Source organism: Doryrhamphus excisus, linkage group LG8 (assembly GCF_037039965.1).
Source record: "Doryrhamphus excisus strain RoL-2023G ecotype Guam linkage group LG8, RoL_Dexc_Guam_v1.1, whole genome shotgun sequence".
Taxonomy (NCBI): domain Eukaryota; kingdom Metazoa; phylum Chordata; class Actinopteri; order Syngnathiformes; family Syngnathidae; genus Doryrhamphus; species Doryrhamphus excisus.
Window position 1 is genome coordinate 19,607,082 of NC_136364.1, and position 26,402 is coordinate 19,633,483.

The 26,402-nt window shown below is 38.8% G+C and overlaps 1 protein-coding gene across 3 annotated transcripts in view; it reads right to left on the reverse strand.

The window, feature by feature from the left end:
• Positions 1-26,402, reverse strand: part of dync2h1 (dynein cytoplasmic 2 heavy chain 1) — a 66,663-nt gene that overhangs the window by 17,124 nt on the left and 23,137 nt on the right. For 2 of the 3 annotated variants that reach the window (XM_058080101.2, XM_078792975.1), the window contains exons 50-82: positions 25,920-26,022; positions 25,669-25,833; positions 25,179-25,303; positions 24,630-24,878; positions 24,407-24,515; positions 24,191-24,304; positions 23,715-23,857; positions 23,466-23,529; positions 22,948-23,111; positions 22,642-22,779; positions 21,424-21,537; positions 21,150-21,310; positions 20,904-21,027; positions 20,677-20,798; positions 20,312-20,398; positions 18,773-18,899; positions 17,442-17,583; positions 16,981-17,090; positions 16,682-16,702; positions 16,275-16,373; positions 15,749-15,872; positions 15,089-15,252; positions 14,893-15,012; positions 12,620-12,754; positions 10,186-10,329; positions 6,710-6,799; positions 6,119-6,184; positions 5,971-6,021; positions 5,834-5,887; positions 5,054-5,185; positions 4,239-4,311; positions 1,662-1,822; positions 1,224-1,349 (exon numbers count right to left, since the gene is read on the reverse strand). In XM_058080101.2, the coding sequence (XP_057936084.2) occupies positions 1,224-1,349; positions 1,662-1,822; positions 4,239-4,311; positions 5,054-5,185; positions 5,834-5,887; positions 5,971-6,021; positions 6,119-6,184; positions 6,710-6,799; positions 10,186-10,329; positions 12,620-12,754; positions 14,893-15,012; positions 15,089-15,252; positions 15,749-15,872; positions 16,275-16,373; positions 16,682-16,702; positions 16,981-17,090; positions 17,442-17,583; positions 18,773-18,899; positions 20,312-20,398; positions 20,677-20,798; positions 20,904-21,027; positions 21,150-21,310; positions 21,424-21,537; positions 22,642-22,779; positions 22,948-23,111; positions 23,466-23,529; positions 23,715-23,857; positions 24,191-24,304; positions 24,407-24,515; positions 24,630-24,878; positions 25,179-25,303; positions 25,669-25,833; positions 25,920-26,022 (3,921 nt within the window). The remainder of the gene's footprint in view (positions 1-1,223; positions 1,350-1,661; positions 1,823-4,238; positions 4,312-5,053; positions 5,186-5,833; positions 5,888-5,970; positions 6,022-6,118; positions 6,185-6,709; positions 6,800-10,185; positions 10,330-12,619; positions 12,755-14,892; positions 15,013-15,088; positions 15,253-15,748; positions 15,873-16,274; positions 16,374-16,681; positions 16,703-16,980; positions 17,091-17,441; positions 17,584-18,772; positions 18,900-20,311; positions 20,399-20,676; positions 20,799-20,903; positions 21,028-21,149; positions 21,311-21,423; positions 21,538-22,641; positions 22,780-22,947; positions 23,112-23,465; positions 23,530-23,714; positions 23,858-24,190; positions 24,305-24,406; positions 24,516-24,629; positions 24,879-25,178; positions 25,304-25,668; positions 25,834-25,919; positions 26,023-26,402) is intronic. The other variant, XM_058080102.2, reaches the window with a different exon arrangement.

The following is a 26,402-nucleotide window of genomic DNA, read 5'->3' on the forward strand; positions in this document are numbered from 1 at the left end:
ATCAACAGCACAGTGAAGAATCCTCCTGCAAGGAAAAGGTTAAAATATGTATATTCACACCAGAAGGGTAGAAACTAATTTTAGATATGGAAATTTGGGCAACAGCAAGAATATACACTGTGCGTGAAGCAGTGTGTGCAGTAATATAAAAATGAAAATGAAGCAGAAATTGCATACATCATTTGAAAACTTGAAAATGTTCAACTGGAAATGAGCAGGAGGGGATGTGGGGTCAGACAGTCGTCCTTCGCCACATTGCACTTCCAATTACATGTACTTTTTCCAAATATATTAAAGAGATTATTGCTGTTTTGTGGTTGAATACGGCTTATTATTAGTCAAAGAATGTCATAAGCATATTTAAGAATGAAAATGGCTAAATGAACTAAAATACAAATATACTGTAAGGCATTAAGAAGGCACATTCAAAAAGGTGTTATGTAGTATTCTACACTGGTCACTAGATGTCAGCATAATTCATGTAAATAAAGGGCATGTAATATTGTTATCATTATTTTGGTTTGTTATAATTATAATATGGGCTGCATGGTGGAGCAAGTGGTTAGCATGCAGGCCACACAACAAGGTTCGATTCCCCCCCTAGGCCATCTCTGTGTGGAGTTTGCATGTTCTCCCGGTGCATGCGTGGGTTTTCTCCGGGTACTCCGGTTTCCTCCCACATTCCAAAAACATGCTAGGTTAATTGGCGGCTCCAAATTGTCCATATGTATGAATGTGAGTGTGAATGGTTGTTTGTCTATATGTGCCCTGTGATTGGCTGGCCACCAGTTCAGGGTGTAGCCCCGCCTCTCGCCTGAACACAGTTGGGATAGGCTCCAGCATGTCCGCAACCCTCGTGAGGAGCAGTATAGAAAATGGATGGGTAATTATAATATGTTAAAAAAATGGAAATTTGTTTAGATTTTTCACAATTACGATAGTTTTTAAGTTAGTTAAGTTGCATGGTTTAAATTGCATAACATATTTAAAATACTAAAATTGACAATTACATCTTTTTACGTTATTGCTGCTGACCGAATGTCAAAGGAACTTTTTTTTTTAATGGCTAGGTAAAATACGTTGGATTTTATTTCTATAGTAGATTAATAATGCAAGCTATTTTGCGAGGTTAAAACAAACAAAAAAAAAAAAACTAGCACTAACACAATAGCAAATAAAATCTCACCGATACACAAACACAGCAGACAACATACAATACCTACTTTTTCTAGGAGGGGTAGCCACGCTGTGACGAGATGAAGATTCTTTAAGCAAAGCCACTCTCCATTTCGGGAACACTCTCTGAGTGTAGCCAAGGCCACGTCGGCCTGTCCCTGACCCATCGAGATCTGAGCAGACAGAGAGACACACTCAGACAGGGTACCAAACAAAGGCAATGGAATAGAAAATTGGATTCTATTATGTATTTCATCTTGTTCATCTTGTCTGTGGTTAATTGACAGATAATGTGTTTTTTTTCTCTTATTTTTATTCTAAGTGCAAGCATGAAATACTTGAAGAATCAGTTTCTAATGTAAGGAAAATTTCCTGCTAATTTAAGTTGACATACCACAAATGGACTTGCTGAAATATGCAACACTCGTAACTCGAAGTGGATACGATGCACTAATTCGATCCGTCATTTAATGTCTGCCGTCTACCTCGTGATACTGGTCCCGACCCACAGTGTCTGTGGCAAGTTCTGTGAGCTCCTGGGAGGGGTCGGCTCCTGGTGAGGTGATGATCAGCACAGGTTCCCATTCCAGTGTCTCAGAGTATAGACGTCGCAGGTTCAGCGGAGGAGGAGAGAGCTCCTTCATACCTGAAGGAAAAATCAAAGAAAAGAAAGTCAAGTCAGGACAATTTTGTTATTGTTATTTCAAGGCACTTTACACACTGAGCAGGTGTAGCATCATTAGTCCTCAAACATTAAACAACACCAACGGAACCCTCATGAACAAACAATTTGGAAGCGGAGGCAAGGTATAACTCTGAGGAAGAACCCTGGAACAGAACAGAGACTGTGATATAGAATGTTGGATTTATTTTATGTAAATTAAAGACATAATGAATGTAGGCTCAGGTGCATTGAGAGGGGGGAAAAAATGCATGTCGAAAATGCAAAAAACCTACTAGAAGCAAATGTAAATCGAAGCCGCAAGAGAAATATTGGGGAAAAGTGATTCAGTCGTGATAAATGTAGCAGTGGATCATCAACTGCAAGGCGAGGGAGGGTGGTCTACATTTGACACTGTCAGTGAGGAGAGCAGAGGTGATATGATAATGGAGAAAGAGAAAAGTGCCTGATAAGAGATAGTGAGATAAATTAGACGCCTGATTCATTATGCAAACTGAGTAATGCCGCAAGCAGATGAGTCAACCTTGTGGCACAAGAATACCTTGTCAGCCCCCTGGTGCTGAGGCTCTTTGTCATACACCGTGTGTGTGTGTGTGTGTTTGTGTGTGTTTCCCACTGAGCATGGGGCTCTAATTCTGCTGTAATTTACTGAATCGCAAATCAGATAAGAGTGAATAGAGGCACACAAGCTGTGATACAGGAATCTATTAGAAATTCAGCTGTGAGTTCATTGACGCAAGTATCAGCCAAGTATCATACACTCACACACACACACAAACCAATGTTCACTTCCAAGTACACATATCTCGGCAAATCTAACCATAAACAATCACCCAAAGTACGGCATGTATGTCATATGTCACAGCAGACAGCAGACTCTGGATGCCACGGCGTGTGGCAATATTGAATCACCATAGCAACAGTGGCCACGTGGCTTGCAACGACACGGGGTATTTTCCACAGCATGCACTTGCACAAAGATGCACATCGCTAACTTTGATACTGTCAGCTAATCAGTATTCTTGCTGTAAACCGGCATCCTGGCCGTGAATTACAACATTCACCTTGATTTTTGGAACATGCAGTCATGTGGGAAAAAAATGGCTTCTGAAATGGTTTAAAAGCTTAGTGGAGGAAATTTCTCAAGCATACAAGCTTGTACAGTACCTGACGTTTTGGTAAAAAAAAAAAAAAGAACGCTATAATAATAAAAAGATTTGCATTTGATAGGTGTCCAATTGGATGGACGTCCGAGCTCGAAAATAAGACATCTCAAACAGATAATTTTGTGTGTGTGTGTGTGTGTATGTGTTATGCGAGACATGCCTGTGTGTGAGCAGTGGCCAGCCCTAGACTGAAGGGATTCGGGGAGATTAGTTGTAAGAGGATTACAGACCATGCCTCATTAGCATACCGATTTACTGCCAAAGACACAAAATGCACACACTGCTACGTTCGACGTTCCTGTTTTGCTGTCACTCCCTCATATATAGACACTACCTAAATACTGACTGCAACTTCAATGGTGGAATGACTAGTTCAAGTAGTTTAGGGGCCTTTCTCATAGTCCCACAACTTCACAGTCCAATAAGATCCGATATATGAGCTGTATTTGTGCTCATTTTGAGTTATACTGTTGAAGATGTAAGACAATGTCATCAAGGGAATGCACTGAGTTACTGTGAGTATTATTAAGCATTGCATTGTCAAACAATGAAGACAATCTGAGGCAAATCCACAACTCAACAGCAGCTCCGAACCTCAGAGACGCACTAAGCAGCCAAACAAACACTCTGATACACACAAGGATAAAGTGGCATTTCTTGCCCATGTTTTCACATATTTGATATATGATTCAGAAAGCTTTGCTGGCGCAGTTGGAAGTGTGTGAGACAGATTATCTTAATTCTCAATTGCACACAGGGCAGGTGTTGCAAGAAAAGTGGAATAAATTAGAGCACAGTGAAGGTGCTAAAAATCTATATGCTTTAATGAGGTGGCATCGCCTGCATGGAGAGATGGGCTCATAAGCAGAGAAGAAATAGGATGTCAACATAGTGGCTAGAGAGTTTTGCCTGTTGTCAGCCTGAGGTTTGTATTTTAAAGCTGCAATCTGACACTGAAATTCAGTCAATAGACAGAAAGATCTGATTTAACCTGCTTTGGACTCTAATGGTATTCCTGGTATATACACGACAAAATTATTGTTGCAATTGCTAATGACCTATTTATGATATAAGAAAGCTTAAATAAAGATTCATCAAAATATATTCATCCATTCATCCAACTCAGGGTGATGGGTAAGATGGGTCAGATTGGGAAAAAGCTGGAGTAGACCTTGCAGCGGAACCAAAAAATATGACTATATTAAAGCACTTACCCAAGGCCTGCGAGGCAAAGGCTGTCATAGCACTCTGAAGTCGATCTGGTCTGACTGCTTGAACCAATAACAGCTGGAGGGAAGATGATAAAACGATAAACAGAGGATCAAAAAGAAGAATACAGTCGATCCCTGCACAGTCGCGATGCACGGCTACACATATTCGCAGACTTATTGCAATAGAAATATCCCTTTTTTATTTAGATTTTTTTTTTACTCTGTAAATAGCGGGTGTTTTTGGTGCAGAAATATATTTAGGGCTTAAACCGGGATTGTGTTTCGTGTGAACAATAGCATTTGAAGAGGGTTCTGGAGCTGAACTGAATCGATTAACAATCACTTCATTGCAAATGTTGATCCAAAATCATCAACGTGAAGCTACCAGGAGGGTTTGAGCCATATGTAATCAATAGACATTTTTTATGGGGATGGGGATAGCAATTATTCACATTATTCAGGCAGCGTTTTAAAAATGTAAAAATGATTTGTTTTAACCTTTAATGTCGCTCCATGTTTTTCACATTTTATGTCACACCATATGACCACACTCCAAAATCCAGACTGTAATGTGATAGAATCGATCTGCCACATCCTGCTTGCTGCTACATTATGCAATTATTTTATTATAAGCATGTGTATCGATGAAATGTAAATCTTGCACAATGAATGTGTTCATCAAGTTCATTCCACATAGTCATTATTTGGCAAAGAGGAGATGGCAATATACTTTGTGTGTGTGAGTAGGCGTCTACCCATAACACATAAGTTGTGCCACTGTATTTTGAAATGAACATTGAATTTAATTGATAGCTGACCTGCTGAAAGGGAGTCATTTTCTTGGCAATGGTGGCTGGAATTTCCTGTTCACAATGTGAGCTCCGTGCGAAGGACATCCAAAGGTCTGAGTCATTCAAACACAGGGACTGATAGAGGGCTGTAAATGTAGCCTGAGGAAGACGAATGGCAGATGTTAAAAAACACCAAAGAAAAGGTATAATATGAGCTGTGAGTTCAAATCCAAAACAATTTTTGATTGCAAATAGTAATACATCAATTTGTCACACATAAGTAGATATGTGTCATCTGCAGATATGTCACACACAAAGCCTTTTTAATTTGTGTTGAGTAGGGGTGTCACAAGTGTGAGTTTAAAGCCTGGGATGGTAATAAATGAACAAATTAATGATACAATAAATGAAAATGAACTCCCCTAAATATACTGCAGTTAGCATTTCTTCTTCTATTGCTATCAACAAGTTCACTCTGGCCATTGGTTTCAGCACCTTGGCATATTTCATTGATTCATTCATTTTCTACCGCTTATCCTCACGAGGGTCGCGGGGGTGCTGGAGCCTATCCCAGCTGTCTTCGGGCGAGGACTGGTCGCTAGCCAATCACAGGGTCACACACAGACAAACAACCATTACCACTCACATTCATACCTATGGACAATTTGGAGTCGCATTTGTTCCATAGAATAACGGCATGAACAGAGTGAGCCCTTATGTGAGTCTCTTTGTCTCGGTTTGTCTCGATTGCCTACTCAATCTCGTGTATCGTCTTTTCTCGTGACAACTCTAGTGTTCAATTTTTACCTTGTAAAGTGCTACTGATCGATGTCTCTCCTGATCAATCCAGGATGGGAAATCCTGAGAGAGCAACAAGGCAAAGAAAAGGTTATTGGAACAGTCTATTGTTTTCTACTAATTGCAGAAAAAAAAAAAACTCTTACCTCGTGTTTAAACATTTCCCCAACAATGGAGCCAATGAAGACATCCCATTCCTAAAGAATATATTTTCAACAAGTTCATAAAGTAAAGTAGGTTCTGTATTGAAACTGCAGTACTGACAAAAAGTAAACTGATAATGTGCATACTCACATTCTCCTTAAAGAGCTCGGGATACATGCCCTTGGCAAAGTGCATTGCAAACATTAACTGGTCAACCTGACAGATACAATGAATTATGTATGTTAAATTCTGAAAAGATGAAAAAATGAATAGAAGATGTACATTTTTTGAGAGAATGCATGCCATGTCGAATGAGGATTCATTTTGAATTTTCACTACATTTTTATTCCAATCATTGAGGAACAGACTAGCCTGATGGGACAATGAAACTAAAGCCCTCCATAGTTATACAATCTGATGAGATGTATCAAAATGCTACCTTTACAAAGATAATGCTCATTTTTGACTGACACTGACAAAATATTGTGGCCAGTAAGTGAATTTTCTTGCATATTTGTTTGTTCACATCATAAAGAATACAATCATGGAGACAAACACAATTCAATCATTCACAGCATGAGCACGATGCTAGTCAATACTGCTTGTGTCTCTTTATTGTGTCTCTATATTACTTTACCACTTGTTCAATGATAATAACGGGTCATCTGTGTTTGTACATACATTCCATTTCCATTCAAATGAACAGTCTTTTCTGGAGTGCAAATATACGGTATGTATTACCTTGAAAAGCGAGCGGCAGACGTATTCGTACACCATATTCTTCAAGCTTGCTTCCAAAGCAGCTATCCTGTCTTCAGTATTCTCTACGTCCTGCAATACACACAAACAATGAGCACATTGTGAGAAAATATGAATCACTTAAAAAGAGTGGTTAACGCACAAGCCACACAGCTAGGAGACCCAGGTTTGATTCCCTCTGTGTGGAGTTTGTGTGTTGTCCCCGTGTGTGGGTTTTCTCCGGGTCCTCCGGTTTCCTCCCACATTCCAAAAACATGCTAGGTTAATTATCGACTCCAAATTGTCCATAGGTATGAATGTGAGTGTGAATGGTTGTTTGTCTATATGTGCCCTGTGATTGGCTGGCGACCAGTCCAGGGTGTACCCCGCCTCTTGCCGTCAGCTGGGATACACTGCAGAATGCCCCCACGATGCTTGTGAGGATATAAGCGGTACAGAAAATTAAGTATGAATGAATTATCTGTGCTTGGATACAGTTTTTCCACTTTGAAGAGCTGTGTTATTATTTAAGGTGCTTTGCACTATTTTATTTTATTTATTGTGTATTACTGATCGGACTGAAGGTTAAGACTTGTGTGTTTTCATTGTTGTACTTCAGATCGATAGATGCAGTAGATGGATGTTTATTGTCATTGCACACAGTATACAATAACAACTCAGCTTGGTGACTCCACTTCCATTTCTAGCAACATTAAGACATGTTAAAACTGAAATGTTCCAAATGTAACAGGTATAAAAATATAAATATAAAATAGAAATGTTAAATATCAATCCCATCAAACAAGAAGATGTTCATTCTAATTCATATCCCACAAACCATCTGCCGCTCATGGAAATTAAACACAGAAAACAGCCAAATAGTACAAAAAGGAGAATCTACCAAAACGGTATTTTAGTATTCTAACCACACCCGCTGAAAAAAACACACACACAAACACATGCATGCTTGTGGTGACCAGTTGTTGCCTGCTGATGTTCTTGGATGAGAGCGCCGCATCAAACAACACACACGGGAATTGGACAAATTTGTGCAATATGTTTAACCCCATGATGATGGCATGTATTTTGTGGTTATCACAGTAGGTTTAGAGTTCATATGGAGGAGTCATTATCTATAACGATTCCTAACAGGCCATACTGCAATCTAAACTAGCTTACTGAGAAGAAAGAACATCTAAATCAGGGGTCTCAAACACGCGGCCCGTGGGCCAAATGTGGCCCGCAGGACACTAGTTTGAGGCCCCCGCCTTGATATGAAAGTTTAATGTTAGTGCGGCCCGCGCAAGTTTGATATGGATGCTGTATGGTATCATGTACCCAGAAAAAATTATTACGTTTGAATAATGTTCATGTTAAAGGTTAAATAACTGTTAATAGTTATCCTCCCTATCCGTGTGGAAGTGGTAAGTTTTTGGCTATTTAAGTTTAAAGGAAATAACTTGAAGGCTACCGTTTAGGTCGCTAGCTCTCTATTTTGCGAGTTAGCATGTGTCTCAAGACCCTGCAGTTGCGCAATATGTTGTAAATAAAAAGAGTATAAATGTGACTATAGTCGTGTTTTGTCATGTCTACAGGGCTCTAATAATGCTTTGTTCATTTTAATCTGAAAAAAATAATTTGTCTACCCACCAACTATATGTGGTTTCTTAAGTTTTTATTATTTGCCGTTTTATTGTTATTATTATATTTATTTATTTATTACTGATTGATTGATTTTCTTTATTTTTGATTTGTTTATTTAATTTGCATCTTATTTTGTGTAGAAAAATAAAAAGTAAGATATATGAGAACAGTGGAATGTTTTATCAGAGCTTTTCCTGTAGAAAATCGAAACTAAGGCAAAGTTTATTAATTTTTCTGTTTTTAATAAATGCGTTTTTTTTGGGGGGGGTTTTTTTTGGAAAACCTGATGCGGCCCTGTCTCGCCCGGACCCTAGCTCCAGTGGCCCCCAAGTAAATTGAGTTTGAGACCCCTGATCTAAATTAAGCCTACCTGCCATATCTATAACGTCTGACTATAACCTTCATTGCCTAAAAAATAATTACAATGCATTAAGATCAAGCTAATTATGTGTTGTCATGCACCTACAGTGCTGTGAAATGACACAGTGATCATATGTCCCTTTAACTTTGATTTAATACTACATTGTTGCTATAGTACAGGTGGTCCTTGTGTTACGGTGTTTTGTCACTCAGAAATCAATCAAAATGATCAATTAAAACGTTATGTCTCCCAATTCTAATGCAGGCTCTTCTGGTGGAAATGTGCCAAGAAAAAGAAAAGCCCTGACTTCCTTGTGGCTGGCATAGATTTTATTTATCATGGGGTTTAATTGATGTATTGATTATCATGACAGGCCTAATTGAAGATAAAGATGAAATAAGCATGTTGAAGTATTTGCCCCTATGAAAGCAACAGTAACAACTAAGCAGCAGAGTGGTCTTATCATTAGCTGGGAAACCAGAATCTCCCAGTGAGCCTTATTATGATTCAGGAGAAAGCTAAAAGATTGTTTTCTGTGTTCTCTTGCCTCTTATATTTCCTCCTCCCAATAAGTCACAGGAATAAAAAGGAATCTCCTCTCTTTTTTTTATTAGTGCTGCATTAAATTCTTGTTTTTAATCTTTTTATTACTGTATTGTACATGTCCTTTGTATTGAGCTTTAACAACAAAATTCTAAAATATAATACTTTATAATGTGTACTAAAACATTCTGAACATTTATGAAACTATATAACAATGTGTGTAACATTTGGAGATAGATCATTGATAAACATGATAAATACAATAGTCGGTGATGAGTTATAGGGAGCAATTTCATGAAAATGGTAGAATTCATGGATAAATGTCCTGGTTCAATTGGAATTGAACCAGTTCTACTCATCCCGCCATTCGGATTTTGGACTGATAATCAACAGCACATCGCCATTCTTCAAACGGGATGTTCTCAGAGGGATGTGGCCTCTATGCTTGAGAATGTCACGGTGTCATCAGCAGGTTGAAAGGCATAGAAGTGTCCACATCCCACCCTGATTCATGTGAAACCGGATGACGGGTGCCACTCAAATTCGCTAAATGCCACTCATTTAAAGGAAGTGAGAACCAACCAAGTGGTCAGCGTGCTAGACGACCTGCAAAGGGACCTGACCACCCCGTACCACCCCATTTGGCACGGGTATCATCATGGACCTCATGAATCCATCATGAATCATGAATCCAATCATTGAATGTGACTAGTATACTGTATACTGTATACTACCACCGCTGTATAAATGTAGTTATACCCACAAAATATTTACATTTCTAATTATCCCAAAAACAACCCCTTGGAGTTTTTACCAAGACTTATGGGAAATCGACTTTTGGGTGAACACACATAGCTGTATCCGTACTTTTCTATTAAGGGTTCTATAAAGTTATTCTGAAGGATTGGAGTGAAGTGAAAAACTGAGTCACCTTCTTGGCCTGAAGAGCCCTTTGGAAGAGGCGCAGAAATGAAGCCAGGCTGAAGCGGTACATGTTGTTGATCTTCGACAGGTCTGTGATGACAAAGTACATCTTGCTGGCACTCTCTGCAAGAGGGAGGTAGGCGTCGCGCTCCTGAAATCCGAACACAAGGAGGAGGGAATGAAGAGACAGACACGCATAAATAGGGAAGTAGAACAGGAAGTGGTTGTTTTGATCAAGACAAAAGGAGAGAGAGAAGACGAATTACCAATAGACAGAAGAAAACTGGGGGGGGCAGAAAATAGTAAAGTATAGTACGGTAAAACACTGCTCCCAAGAGGATGACAAGCCTCCCATTGTTTACATATATTAAAAAAAAGAAAGAACCAGTGCAGGATGGGGATCAAGTCTGCATCTTATAACACATCTCATTGAACCAACAGAGTGGATGAATGTTTGATTTTATTCTGTAATTAGTGCTCCCCCCCACCCGCACCCCATGGAATGTGGTCCCCTACGAAGGGCACTTCTTCTGTATGTTTGTTGTGTCAGCAGTGACATGTTCCAGCGACGGCCCTGGAGTTAGGTACCATAGTTACCAAGGCGAGGCGCAGCAATAAATAAATAAACGGCCATCAATCGGCCCATTACTGCTCGGTCCACTGAGAAAACTGCCGCTACTCCCGATGGCCAGTCTGCCCCTGCATCACAGCCTAATCTTCGTATCGCTAGCATCCTCTTCCTTAAGTGTTGTAAAAACAAGATCAATGCTCACACAAAAAATGAATTGTGAGTTGTCCATGTTATGGTAATGGCAATGGTTTTATTTCATTTGAACATGCATCAGATTACAATTGCATCCCATAATCAGTTCACAGTTCCACATGTCCAAAAGGAGTAGGAAGAAGCAAAGCTTATTAAATCCTACCCCTCCATCTGGTACTTTTACAAACAGTAACTGTTACATTTGTTCACTTAATGCTTTCCTAATATATACATGTGTTATATATAATCTATATAATATATAATCTCCCTTATGGAAAAAAAATATATTGCAGTATATTGGCAAATATAATACAATGTATTAGGAAATATATTTCCATATATGGGATCTTATGTTTATATTTTCCAATATATTGCAATATATGCATAGATCATATATGTGTATATATTGATACATATAAAAAATATCTTGCGATCAAGATCAAGACCAAAAAAGGACTATATTTTTACATATATAAAATTGCATATAATTTGGGATATATAAACTCATATATTTGGATTTAATATTCATTCATTCATTTTCTACCGCTTTTTCCTCACGAGGGTCGCGGGGGGTGCTGGAGCCTATCCCAGCTGTCTTCAGGCGAGAGGCGGGGTACACCCTGGACTGGTCGCCAGCCAATCACAGGGCACATATAGACAAACAACCATTCACACTCACATTCATACCTATGGACAATTTGGAGTGGCCGATTAACTTAGCATGTTTTTGGAATGTGGGAGGAAACCGGAGTACCCGGAGAAAACCCACGCATGCACGGGGAGAACATGCAAACTCCACACAAAGGGAATCAAACCTGGGTCTCCTAGCTGTGTGGCTTGTGCGTTAACCACTCAACTACTTTAAGATATTTCAATATATTGAAAGCGGCAATCATTTGTATATTCTGCAATATATTGCCATATATTACATGAATATATAATATATTGTATAATATATGTACAAAAATATATTATTCCATGTATTTATAATATATAATGTATTGGAAAATATACTGGAAAAATAATATATTATAATATAATACAATATATTTAAAGTAATATATTGATAAATATATTTTCTTTTCGTAAGGGTATATACAGTCTTGACTGGTTCAAGACTCTTCATCCTTGTATTTAGCAAACATCAACTGCTTATTTTGTTTCTTCAATTCGCTCATCGTTTGTTTTTTTTTTTAACATTTGTTACCATGTTACTATACAATATGAGTTTAGATGAGGAATCAAACCCGTACTGGTCACAGAAAGTCCAGTATTCATTTGATCATCAACCGAATGAGTTAGGCTATGAAATAAGTATAGAGGGAAAAAAAAAAGTGCCACATAACTGCAAGAAAGAGACGCCACACAATATTGTTTGCGCATTCCTAATATAGCCCAAAGGCCAGACATAAAAGAGGCAAGATGAATAGTGCCTAATAATCTGTGAGAAATTATACATGTGGGAAGGAATCCAGGGAGTAAAAAATTGGCCCCATTTCTCAGAGATGTTTGACTACATTTGCAGCAACCACCGTTCCAGCGAGGTCTACCGTTGACCAAGGCGGCGGCTGAAAGCACTGAGCAACAGCAAGGATATGTCAAGTTAACTACCAGACCTTGCCTGTGGTGTTGATGAGGGGATTGACCATGAAAATAGTTTTTACAGCGTGTGAAGTACCTGGTCCAGGGATGCTTGCAGCCGGTGTGATTCAAGTAGTGACTCCTGGATGAGGGCACTGCTTGCTTTGGCCTGGTTTAGACTGTCTATCAGCTCCCTGTTTTCCAGAATATTCCCCTGCGATGTGGCCAGGGTCTGACAAGGGGAAAAGGCACAGCGACAAGATCTATTATAGCAAGTGCTGCCGTGTTGGAACAGTCTGATGTGAGACATTAACAGATTTATCAAACCACCTCTGGAACACATTTTCTGAAACTAGCTGAAAATAAAACGCACTTGCAAACACATTCAGATAAAACAGATGAGAAAGCAGCGAAGCATGGAAATGTTAAGCTGACCATAATAAATCTCAAGAATGCTTCCTCGTACCACCGAGGACCTGTCTGTGTATTTGCCGTGCAAACAAACAAACAAACAGAAAATCTATGTGTATTCGATTGTGAAAGTATTGATGTGAGTCTTATTTTGATAACAACACGTGTTTGTCATTATATTGTCATTACCACATTGGCAGGGAGGCAATTAACTGCTGGTTTCTGCACTGGTAACAAATGGCTGGCAAAAGGTATTTTAAAAACTGTACTGTGAAAAGAAAATATAATCTGCGAGGATGCAAGCATTGAGCGACCAGGGTTGGGTTTCCTCTTCTGATCAGGACAATTACTTTCTTTTCTTAACAAATTAATAATCAATTAATTACTACTAATCTAAATGATGAGGATAATGGCAATATCTTTCAGTCAAGCTTAAGCTGTTAAATTGCAACATCACATGTTTACACCTGCACAAAAAAGGAGTACAAAAAGGAGTATGAAGAAACAGTTGTATCGCTTCCATTATTTAAGTCCATATAATTATATTATATTGTGCGAGCATACTGATTTGTGGACTATAAAATATAAAGCTCTTGCACGGTGTCCAATTGGTTATCATGTTGCACGTTCTTCCTGTGTTGTGCGGGTTTTCTCTGAGTACTCTCGTTCCTCCCACATCCCAAAAACATGCATGTTAGGTTCACTGCACACTCTTAAGTTATCCATGGGTGTGAATGTGAGCGTGAATGGGTGTTTGTTAAAATGTGCTCTGCAAACGACCGGTGACCAGTCCAGGGTGTACCCCGCTTCTGGCCCGAAGTCAGCAGGGATCGGCTGTAGCTCACTCGTGACCTTAATGAGTGGTGTAGAATGTGAAAAAAAAAAATTAATGACTAATGACTATAACCACTGGAAGCCACGAGTACTGCTTGTTTATTCAAAGGAAGAAAAATCATAATGGAGGAGCATAAATCCTGCTTTCAGGTCAGAGCTGAAATATATTCAAATGTAAAGCAGCATATCAATAAATTGGAATATAGTGCACAATCATATTTCAATTAATGTCATTTTGCTCACCTACCTCATTATTGCACTGCATTGTCTTCTCTCTCCTGTTTGTCTACACAGTAAATTGACTTTGTATTTACTTCTATTTTTATATAAACCTTGGCCCATTTGTAAATATGCAAATCTTCTCATATCCAATATTCTTTCGGTTCTGTTGCATTGCTATTTATACATAAATACGTACCTCTTTTTTTATTTTAATAAATACTCATTTTGTAGTGTTTGTTTTTCTTTTTTCTGCAGTTGAACTACTACAAGCAAGCAATTTCCCTTGTGGATCAATAAAGTCTAATAAAGTCATTTAAACACACCGAATCTTGTTGAGCTATACGAGCATGTCAACATGTATAAGAAGCTTAGCTTAAAACATCTTCAATGCACTTTCCACCAGTATAGGCAGGTCTATAGCGTAACAGTTAAAAATAAAGTTTTTAGTTCAAAGTTCCTGTTCAGTCGTGGCCAAAAGTTTGGGGAGTGACTTAAATTATGCATGTCAATAAGTCTGCTGCAAGGGTATTTCTGTCGTTTATATAAAGAAAAACAAACAGGTACCAGCTACCTATCACAGTATTCATGATATAAGAATATTCAATTCTGATGATGAAGTGATGATAAATTATTTTACTGGGATATCTGACCAGGAACTGAAAATAGAGAAATGCCAACTTAAAATAATGTATCAATTTAAACCACACCCATTTTCTGTTAAACACGCCCACTTCTGGTCTATGTCCCACCCACTCAGAGTACAGAAACAGATACAGATAATTAAGATGGATGAACAGATACTGATACAGATATTAGTGTACTCGCTCATCCATAGTGTGTAGTCAAATTTCTGTCGCTTTAATTAATCCCAAAAAATTTGGATTATGAAAAGTGAAACTGTACCTCCAACAGTGACTCCTCCAAAAGAGCAAGCTGTATTTTCTTGTCTTCTTCTTGTTGTAGTAGTCTTGTTTTCTCCGTCTCTAATTCTGGTTTCTCATGTTGGATGGTCAATGCCAGAAGCTATCAACACAGACGTGTGCAACACCGTTTGAGTAAGAAAAAGTGCATATCTTGAGTACAGTAAGATTTTTATCACCTGTCCTCGCAGGCCTGCCCTTGTGGTAGTAAAGTTAATCTCCGTAACCACAGAGACCGCATCAGGGGGGATGAAAGGAGCAGGATTGCGTGTTGCCAAGAAGAGTCGGAAGTCCTCATTGTAATCAATAACCTTGTCTCCAATCTGTACAACGTATCTTGGCCCTGCGTGCATATGCATGCATCGGTGTGATTAAAAAAAACAAAAAAAAGACAGAGAGAAAGAAAAAGCAGCAGAGTCTCAGACAGGCTTAAAAGTAACTTTAAATCCCGACTCAGACCTTTACTTGTTTCCCCTGCTGGACTTTGCCATTCTAATGGCTGCAATGCAGCAATCACTGGTAATGGGAAGGGTGATGGCGGTAATGGTTTCGCTTAGTCATGACTTTCTTCTGCCATACTTAACACCACCAGGTCGGAACAGGTAGGGATTTTCCACAAAACATAATTAAAAGCAGGACATACAATCTGGCCAGTTTAGATGAGTATGGCGTACAAGTTAATTGACCATTACACTCATCAGCCTTCACGGGGTGTAATTAGTAAACAACAATTATTAATACAGGAAATGACATGATGTGGGTTATTTTAGCAATAATTCCAACATATATAAGTCATGACCCTGCTTTTTCCATTCAACAGTGATTTTATGCATGTGTACCTTGTGCGACGAGGTCCCTCCTCAACAGTGGGTAAAGCACTGGTTCCACTCCATCCATCTCTTGAATGATGAGAGTTTTTCCAAATCTGACTGCTAGCTCCAGGGCTGTCATGAAGTTACTGTCCTATACAGACATACAATTGTCTCGTATTGTCAAAATATGCATTGAGAGGTGGCATACAACTGCAAAAAAATATTAGCATCAACCTACAGCGAGTCAATATAAACAAGACTAAAAGTCCAAAGTTATTTAACATAGTGATCCTGCTCTACTCAAATTCTGTATGTGGTTGTAATGTGTTTATTCATTCATGAGTGAGCTGGGTACTAATATAAATGCATTAATTTTTACAGTTGCCATAAAAAATGTCATTCATTTTATGTTTTTGAACTGTTTATTGCAAACTAATGCAAGTTGATACACTTTTTAAATAAATATAATTTATAATCTTAAACCTATAATCTTTGTATTGTTGGTATTTATCCTTGATTGATGTAAGCAAAATGTCCTTTAAGATGTATTTACCTGTTGGTTTATGACCTCAAGTCGATTTTCTTTGAGGTGTGTGCAAAGCCACTCAGTGGCACGAGAGGAAGGGTCAATCAGGAAAGGACATGCAACACTCTGATGAGAAAAAAAAAACACACACATTCATTGTTAAGTTATTTTGAAGGTGTCCTGTACCTTATTGGCGGCTGGAGAAAAGAAAAACACACGAGTAAAAGTGTCCTATATGTCTTAATGTTGGGCAGCATTGATCATGGGAGGGGAACAAATCCCACTAAAGTGTTTTAATGCTAGACGGAATCCATTTTATGGCATATCTCTCATAATACTGTGAGTGTGTACATCATGAATGTGTACAAGCTAAATAAATGTAAACACAAACTAGTAACAAACACAAACACACTAAGGTAGGAGTAACCCCTTACCCGCAACTTAAGTTCATTGATCTAAAAGTAGAGATGGAGAAACAAAAACAAAGACAGATGTAATATACACACATGAATGACAACAGATTCAACAATATCATGTATGTAGATGATATACAGTATTTATATTGTTTACTACTTTGCACAAAAACATTCCAAAACGGCACAGAAGATGTGATGTATTGAAGAACGGAAGACAAGAAGAATGAAACATGTACTGTAATATTTGTAAGTCAAGTTCTGAATTATGCCAATGTGGTTGTCAAGTCAAAAATACGGAACAAAAATGGATTCCGTACCTGTAGGATGACAATAGCATTCTCCATGGACAGGTCATCGGACGGCAGCCCTTGACTCTTCCAGATCAACTGTTCACTCTCCAAGGACAGAAATGACCTGAAGTCAAATTCTAACACACATAAATAAATTATTCTAGTGATCAATTTCAGGACAAATAATAATAAACGTTACCTAGTCCCTTATTTTATACAGTATATGGACTAAAGCATAAAGACGCAGATCAGGTTTATTTGTAGAACATAATTCAGGTGTTTTTACTCAGTTCATTGTCTTTTGATTTTTTTCCCGACAGCATCTGTTCCAACATCATACGGAAATGATATGCAAATTAGCTGACAGCATCATTTCAAGACTTCTATGACAGCGGAAAGTGGATTTCTTACTGAGGATTTGGCAAAAGTGCATACCTTTTCCCATAAGGTGTCAATTAGATATTGTTTAATGCAAAAAGAATATTTACTCTGCAGGCCTGAGTGAGACATCCAAGTTTCCAGACAATGTCTTCGATGATCTTCAGAAGCTGCAGACAAATAGGTGATGAAGGCTGCAGCAAGCATTGCTCTCATGGGGAGTGTATCCAACTCATTCTTGATCTCAGACATCTAAAAGAGAAATAAAGATAAACAACAGCTGTGAGAACGAGAGTCGAGATGATACTAAAACAGGGGTGGGCAAACTACGGCCCGGGGGCCACATCCGTCCCGCCAAGTGTTTGAATACGGCCCGCCCAATCTTTCCAAAGTATTTCATTTAAACTCAACATACAACCTGGCATCATGGCCTGAGCCAACCTTTTGATGGTTTTATCAATTTCGTTTTTTGACATGGTCTGTTGTTTGCAAAGTGCTCCTGAAAAAAGGGACACAAGCACATAATAATAATAATAATTATTATTATTATTAGATTATTAGATTATTATAATTATTATTAGAACTATTATGATTATTATAATTATTGTATTAATGCTAATTATTATATTAATTATATATAATATTGTTGTTATATTTGCATATTTTACATAATAATATAATAATTATTATTTTAACTTTATTGTAATTATTATAATACTTTATTATTTTTCAAATATTTAAATATAAATATAAAATAATAAATAATAATAGCAGATTGCATGACAATTTTACAGATACAATAATACCAGGTGGACTGTTACGTGTAAAATATATAGTCTGCCCCCCCCCAGAAAATTTTGTCATATCAATGCGGCCCGCGAGTCAAAAAGTTTGCCCACCCCTGTACTAAACCATCTATCTTCAATCTGACCTTTTTTATGATATCCCAAACATATTTAAGGTAAAACTGGTACGTTTCTTTTCAGTGCTCTACACTTAAAATGTGTTGATTTTTAAGTTAATCTGTGCAATACCTACATTTTATCTGAATTTCTCATAACCTTAACTACTGCATGCACATTTCCAATTTTCTCCCAAGCAGAGTAAGGCCATTAGAAAGCATTAAGATAATATGAAGCTAACCAAAACAGCCATGCAGTGTGAAACTTACATGTGTTTAAGTGTCAGGGTAAGATAAATCCACATAGACAGTGAACTCATTCACTGTGAGTGTGAGGCAGTGAGGGTGTTTGTGTGTCAAAATGAGATTGAGTGTTTTAATTAAGGCACAGACAGATGCTGTAGTAAGGTGTTAAACAGCCAAAGATGTGACCTAAGACATCCAGAGCCATCGTCTTGTCAGCACCAAGTCGTTTTACGTTTCAATTTTCGTCTAAAGTGGCCATAACACCAATAAAAGCATCGATACTTTTTACACAACCTGTGCATTCCACCGCTTATGTTCTCCGTCCAGTTGGGAAATCAGTTGTTCGGCAGCATTGATTGTATCTTGAGCTTTTGTCACCTCGGCCTCCAGCTTAGCTGCCTCTGCAGTGTGACACTGAAACCTAACAGAAAAATAGGAATGACATCTATAAGTGCTACATCAAAAAATATACTGTCATGTTTGAGTGGTCTTGTGGCCTCTATTAGTATTTCCATTGGTGCAGTGAAAAGAAGGATGACTTATTGAAAAGTATATGTTAAGGATCTTACATGAAAGTAAAACGAGTTAGGTGTTACTGTCATCCGCAGTATATTATTGACCTTTGGAATTTGCAATCATCATGGTCCAGTGCATTTTAAGAGGGGAAGAAGTCTGCCCTTCAGCAGTGATTGTTTATGCCCTCAATGACAAGGATAGTCAGCGAGTTAACAGGCAGTAACATTTTTTTTTTCCAAGGATGCAAGGCTGACGTGGAGCGTGTCCATCTTGCAACATGAAGACTGCATTCCAAGGAAGATGATAGACACTCAGGTGTGAGTTTAAGAAGAAATGTTCCTTTTAAGCAACTATTTACTTCTCCTGTAATGTTGTTTCTGCTTCATTCTATAGGTTTTCATATGTGAAGTCCACACCAAGGTCATATATGCATGTCACTTTTAAAGCTTTGGGACTCCAGACAACCACAGTGAGAGCCATTATCCACAAATGGCGAAAACACAGAAGAGTGGTGAACCTTCCCAGGAGAGATTCACTGCAAGTTATCACAAATGCTTCATTGGTGGCCCTGCCAGTTATTAGGTTTAAAGGGCAATCACATTTTCACACAGGGCCATGCAGGTTTGCATTTTTTCTCACTTAATAATAAAATGTTTCAGTTAAAAATGTCATTTTGTAGTCAGTTGTGTTGTCTTTGACTAATATTTAAACTTGTCTGATGATCTGAAACATTTAAGTGTGCCCAGAATTGTAAAAAAAAAAAAAATTAAATTTTAAACATGAAAAAATTCGTAAAAAATTATGAAATTTTCTTCTTTCTCTTTCGGCTTTTCCCTTCAGGGTTTGCCACAATTGCCTCCATCCAGCCCTGTCTTCTGCATCTGTCTCTCTCACACCAACTACCCTCATGTCCTCCTTCACTACATCCATGAACCTCCTCTTTGGTCTTCTTCTATGCCTCCTACCTGGCAGCATCCTTCTACCAATATATTCACTATCTCTCCACTGGAGAGAGTGGCATTGTCGCTAGACCAAACAACATGGCTGGTCTCACCACAGCTTTGTGGTGAAAACATTAAAATTAATGATTAATTATTATGAACTACTTTATTAAAACCTTATTCACAATTCACACATTGTTCGGCTTAAGATTCGTCAACGTTTCAACAGAAAAACTTTTTTTTTTTTTAACTCAAATGACCGAAGTATCGTAAGTGTCAATATTTTGAGAATTGATTTCAGTGCATGAAGAGCTGGTTTTGGAAGTTATCAATATTTCAGTATCACTGGCAGAAATGTAACAAGCAGGATTCATACTTCTCTTTGAGCTCATTAACTTTGGCTCCAACTGAGTTGAGTTGGTTCTCAAGCTTATTCTTCCTGCTCTCCGTTTTCCTCAGGTTGCTGGATAAATAAAAAAAAATCCCATCAACAACAACAGGACTCACTGGTGAGAATGCAACCACATGTATGTATAGTTCTAAAACTCAATCTACAGTACATACACTTTGCTACAAACAGGTTATTTAACATGGAATAAAAGTAAAAACAATGTAACCACAATGAACAATACAGTTTTTGTTCAACACAATGAGTTTAGCACTAGGTTTAATTACCGTACTTCAGTATAAAATGGCTGTTGTCTCAATGTCTATCTATGAGTAGTGTGTGCTTGTTCTTACTCCATTAGTCCGGCCTGTTCTCGCTCCAGAGGCTCAATCCTCTGCAGTACATGGGAGTACTGGACATTGGCTTTGACCCAGGCAGCGAGTGGGGCAGCTGCTGCACTTGCCCGTTTTGCATTCTGGCCATGACAGAAGAATGACAAGTCAGAAACAGCTTTATCAGTTGAATAGCAATCGGTACAGTATTTCCAAGTGTGTTAATAAATGTGTGCATAATAAATGACCTTGGGGTCGAAGGAGGCTCTGTTCCTGTTAAGCAGCTCTTCCACACTGTGTCGAATCTCAGGGGTAATGTTCCTGGCCTCAAATGTGGCTATTTCCTCCCTCACACCACGCTTCGCCAGGAAGCTAAGGAGGTGGGAGGAAAAAGAAACCAAACAGAAATGAGGATTGAATGTGCAAGTGTAACATCTTTATTACTTTTTAATTAGCCCCTTAAGGACATTCCTCACACTCCCACCGCAGCTCACCTCTTCATGCTGACCCAGGAAGTGTCAAAGGTACCCATCAGTCTCAGTACCCCCTCCAGAATGTCCCGAATGACATCCGGTGGCATGCGGAGTGAACGGATCTCGGACAGAGCTTCAGGCCTGATGTTTCCCACCGCATGCATCGCCTCATCCACCAAAGGCTAAAAAAAAATAATTTAAAAAATCAACAGTATGTAAGTGTGACTAAGCCACTGTGGGAGGCAGCTGTTGTTATGAATATTTCTGCAGACACAAATCAAGAAAATAATCTTACCTTTACTTCCTTCAGTTCATTATCTATTTTGGCCTTTCTTTCTTCAATCTTGGATACTTCTTGAGCCATCCTCGCTTGAATCTTTTCCATCTCTGCCTTCTGGTCACTGGCATTCTGGAGAGGCAAAAATAATTCATTTTGATGGATTAAAAAAATAAAATAAAAACACTAGTTGGATATAAATCAAAGCTTCATAAATCACCACACATAATCTGAAATTGTCCAAATGATATGTCATTTCGTTGTAATGACATTAACTTTCATTCATTCAAGGTCACAGGGGTGCTGGAGCCTATCCCAGCTGTCTTCGGGCGAGAGGCGGGGTACACCCTGGACTGGTGGCCAGCCAATCACAGGGCACATATAGACAAACAACCATTCACACTCACATTTATACCTATGGACAATTTGGAGTCGCCAATTAACCTAGCATGTTTTTGGAATGTGGGAGGAAACCGGAGTACCCAGAGAAAACCCACGCATGCACGGGGAGAACATGCAAACTCCACAGGGTGGAATCGAACTCCAGTCTCCTTGCTGTGTGGCCTGCATGCTAATCACTCACAGTAATTTTACCTCCACAATTTATTTCCATCTGCTATTCTGTATTGTTATTTCCCTTATATCGTATTCCCTCCTGAAACGTAATTTTTCCTTTCCACTCACTGCTCCATGCACGCTCCCCTTTTGGCCAGGCATATTTTAAAAATGACTATTGATCCCCAAACTGCTACTTTCCCCCCCAACCCTCGTCAATCCATTTATGGTTTACTTTTTAGAGGGCCATTTTGTCTGTGTTGCCAAAGTTCCTGTTTGTGTAGTTTTAGGTTGTTTTACTCTAATGTATTAGGTCTATGAAAGTGCCTTGAAATAACTTCTGTTGGATTGGTGTTATATCAATGAAACCGACTTGCTTGCTAAAGGTCAAAGGTATCCATCTCCTGTTTCTTGCTTCCATTCTAAATAGAGATTATCATTCATCGTGAAATAATACATAAAAATATTAGTATGTGCGGAGAGAATAAGATAGATGGTATGAAATGAAACAAACAAAGAAATTTGTGTTCCAAGAATATTGTGTCCACAGCTGGAAAATAAAGAATATTTGCAGAGGAGACAAATGGAGAGAAGCACAGATTAAGTTGCAGAGGACAATGAAGGACATGACCACCATTGTGCCGTCCGCAAAGTGTAATATTTGCAAATCAAATCACATACCTGCATGGAGTTGGTGATTTCCTGCAGAGCAGAATCAGCCTCTTGTTGTTTAGTCTTCAGCAGTATGCTCTGCTCTGCAGCCCGCCTCTTCAGCTCATCAACCAAAGCCTTGGCATCATTAAGCTTTGACACACCGGCCTGTAAACACATGTCATTGTTACTTCTGATTTGTATATTAAAGTAAACAGACCTTATATATTGTGATAGGACAATAAAAGTATCCAGAGAAAGCATTAATAATCCTCTCATTAATAAAATACCTTAATACCTTAATATACTCATACTGTAGATACACACATATCATACCTGCAGATGTTGTTGTCTCGTTGTGAGCTGCATCTGCTTCCGGCCATATATGGCATTGTAAAGGTGTAGAAAGGCCATGTACTGGCTTGGTGTGGCGCCATGTTGTCTACATGACTCGTGAACCATGAGGAACAGACGGCTTACGTCTTCCTGCTGACCTGAACCTGCAAAACGACAACAGAATAGAGAACAAACAACACTCAGATTTATGCCAGATTTAATAATAAAGTCACAAATGCTGTTTTAGTGGTGAAAGTTTTGTTTGTTCAATAAAAAGTTATTTCATTCATATATTGTTATGCAACCTTTTTGATGGAGATCAGAACATCAGAAAATTACAATTGTCATTCATTTCCTTGAAGTGAGGAGAAAGTCAAGAAAGACAAAAATCAATTAAGATTTTGAAAATTGTCCATTATCAGCAGGTTAAATCACATGTTATATGCAATAATTATAGATAACATATTAAGTGGAACAAGAAACAAAATGTATAGAGTAAATAAAAGAAGTTCTGGTACTTGTCTTCTTTTTGGCGTCATTCTCTCCATCGGGACTCGTCTTTGCAAGCAGCAATTCAGGAATCTGGAAATAACACAATGTTAAACCTGATTAAAATTATAGGTGAAATAGGTTTTAGTGAGAAACATTTAGTTACCGCTCTGTTATTATTAAGCGTTATTTATATACACACACATACAATTTTTGGATAATGTCAATTTTCATTTTTCAATTCAGTTTTAAATAAATAATTATTATTATCCTCTGACCTTCTTCATGCTACTTTCAGACCATCCTTCCATCCACTGGACAGAACACTTGCGGTAAAAAGCTGGATTGCTCTCACAACTAATAGTGAAGTTGGGATTAGAGCAGTCCATTATTAGAACGATGTGAAGGTTCTGCTGGATTCCTGGGAGAGATGACGCAGAAAGATGAGCAGAAACGTATACAATTACTCATAGAACGTACTGTTGTTTCTTCATGCTATATTGGCCCATTTAGCCTTTAGCTCTCTGGCACAACTGAGTAGTGAGGGTTAGCTGGATGCTCTTGAGTGCTTTGACTTTAACGATAATAAAGCTATTGATTAAATTCCCTGGCAACAGCCTAAACATCAGTGACACTGCAGTATCTCTATGGTACACTTGTTTCCAGGAGAAGAGGGGCAATGGAGACAAATACAGGACAATGATACAGCAGAATAGATCGTCCAAAAAAAAAGGTAAAGCTTTATAAAGCATACTGAAGGAGAAGTAGTTGTAGAGTGGTCCAGTGAATCCATCCTGGGAAGCAGAATCTTTGAGGGAAGAGAGGAGAGGTTCCAGCTCCTCTGGGGTGTACAGCCCAGGAACCTCACCTAACAACACATTCAACACGTCAATTGAAATGCAAACTTTTGCAAACTCCTCCAAGTCAGATCATTCCATATAAAATTAATAGCAAAAACACAATATAGTACCAGATGAGAGCAAGCTGTTGATCATCTCCAGGAAAGCAGTGTGGACAAACTGATAATCCTCCAACAGAAAAACAACCTGCTGCCCATCTATTCCTGCCAACTGCATCACCTAGCAATACACAGAACATGGATACTGTAGATGTGAAGCACAGACTGTACACCAAACGTGAATCAACTGATGTCAACATCAAATGTCCAAATTGTGTCAATAAAATACACGTACCGTCTTGAGATCATTCTTGAAATTTTTAAGGGAATAACCCCGGGAGATCTTTGGAGTAAACAAGGGATACGTGTGCATGTGCGACACCAGGAATGTGGCTGTGTGCCGCCCAACTCCACTCCGACCTGCCAAAAGCAGCGAACCACCTGGTCGGCTCAGCACGCGATCCAGCCTCGACACAAAGTCGCACACTTCCCAAAAGAGAAGGAGGTCCAGCTCTCTGTTATCACGACTATACAGCACTAGTCCCTAGGGAGGGGGAGATACAAACACGTGTAGTAGGGGCCCAAACTCTGTCATTGTCTAACACTCACATACACTAAGAAACAAGCCTGAACATTCATTGGTTTATCTTTTATTTTGAGTGACACGCGTGCTGGAGCCTATCACAGCTGACTTTTAATCTGGCGAGATCTTGCAACACACCTAGTAGCTATCCTTAAAGAAAAACATTATTCCCTTTTCACACAGAGGCAATGGTGTTGTAAAAGTGTAGAGCTGTGACGTGAAATTATTATGCAAACAAACAAAAAACATACTGTTGTGTACCTTCTGAATTACTTGCTTGAGGTCAGCAGAATGCAGACGTCCCAGTTGTTTACCGTGAGGAGGAAGAGACTGGCCTGGAGTCATTACAACTCCTTCAGACACACCCCACGTCACATAGAAACCATCTGTACATGGGGGTGGGGTGAGGTTTTCAAATGTGTAGACAGCCAATGACAAGGCAGACAAAATATACTCAACATAATCTATAAAGAGGTAATGCATCACTTAGATCTGTCACACCCCACTAATTATTACTGATAATATTATTGTCAACATTATTGTGAGATCATTTTTTCACAAATGTAATCATATCCCGTACCTGCATGTCTTGGGTAGCAATACCAGAGACATAAAAGCCCATTTTTGTATCGTATACATTTTGTGTCCTAGCATTTCCAAAGAATATCATCTCAATCTATTTGAGCCTAAAATATGTCTTCATGTGTAGGTATAAAATGATATAAGTGCATGAGAGTAAGCGATTTCCTACCAGCCATGTTGTCGAGAGCGTCAGAGCTCCAGTCGCCACGGATGATGGCGGAGAGCATGTTATCAAATGCATGAAGATCTTTGGAGGAAACCAAACGGTCTCTGAAGAGCCTCCTGGCCTCGTGTGCTACCACCTCAAGAACGCTATCAGTCACATCTGATTGAGCTGAATAAAAAGCACAAATGAAAACAAAATAGTGTAGCCAACTGAGTGGCTCAGTTATAAAGAGTGGACCGTGTGTGTTTGTTTACCTGCAGTGAGGTCATATCGCAACAAGCTGAGGACCCATTCCGTCAGGATACACGGTGTAAAAAGATAGTGACTGTAGTCATCTACTGTAAACTTGGCTTTCACCTGTATGATGATACGGTTATTAAGACAAAAATGTTTATTCATTCATTAAATTTCTACCGCTTATCCTTGCGAGGGTCGCAGGGGTGCTGGAGCCTATCCCAGCTGTCTTCAGGCGAGAGGCGGTACACTCTGGACTGGTCGCCAGCCAATCACAGGGCACATATAGACATACAACAATTCATACCTATGCACAATTAACCTAGCATGAATGTGGGCGGAAACCAGACTCCCCCGGGTCTCCTAGCTGTGTGGCCTGCGCACTAACCACTCGGCCGTCGTGCATCCCCGGATACAAACATGCAATTAGCAAATTAATGGACCAAAAAGCCTAAAAAGAGACCAAATTTGTTTAAAGCGGGTGTAAGGAATATTAATAAAAA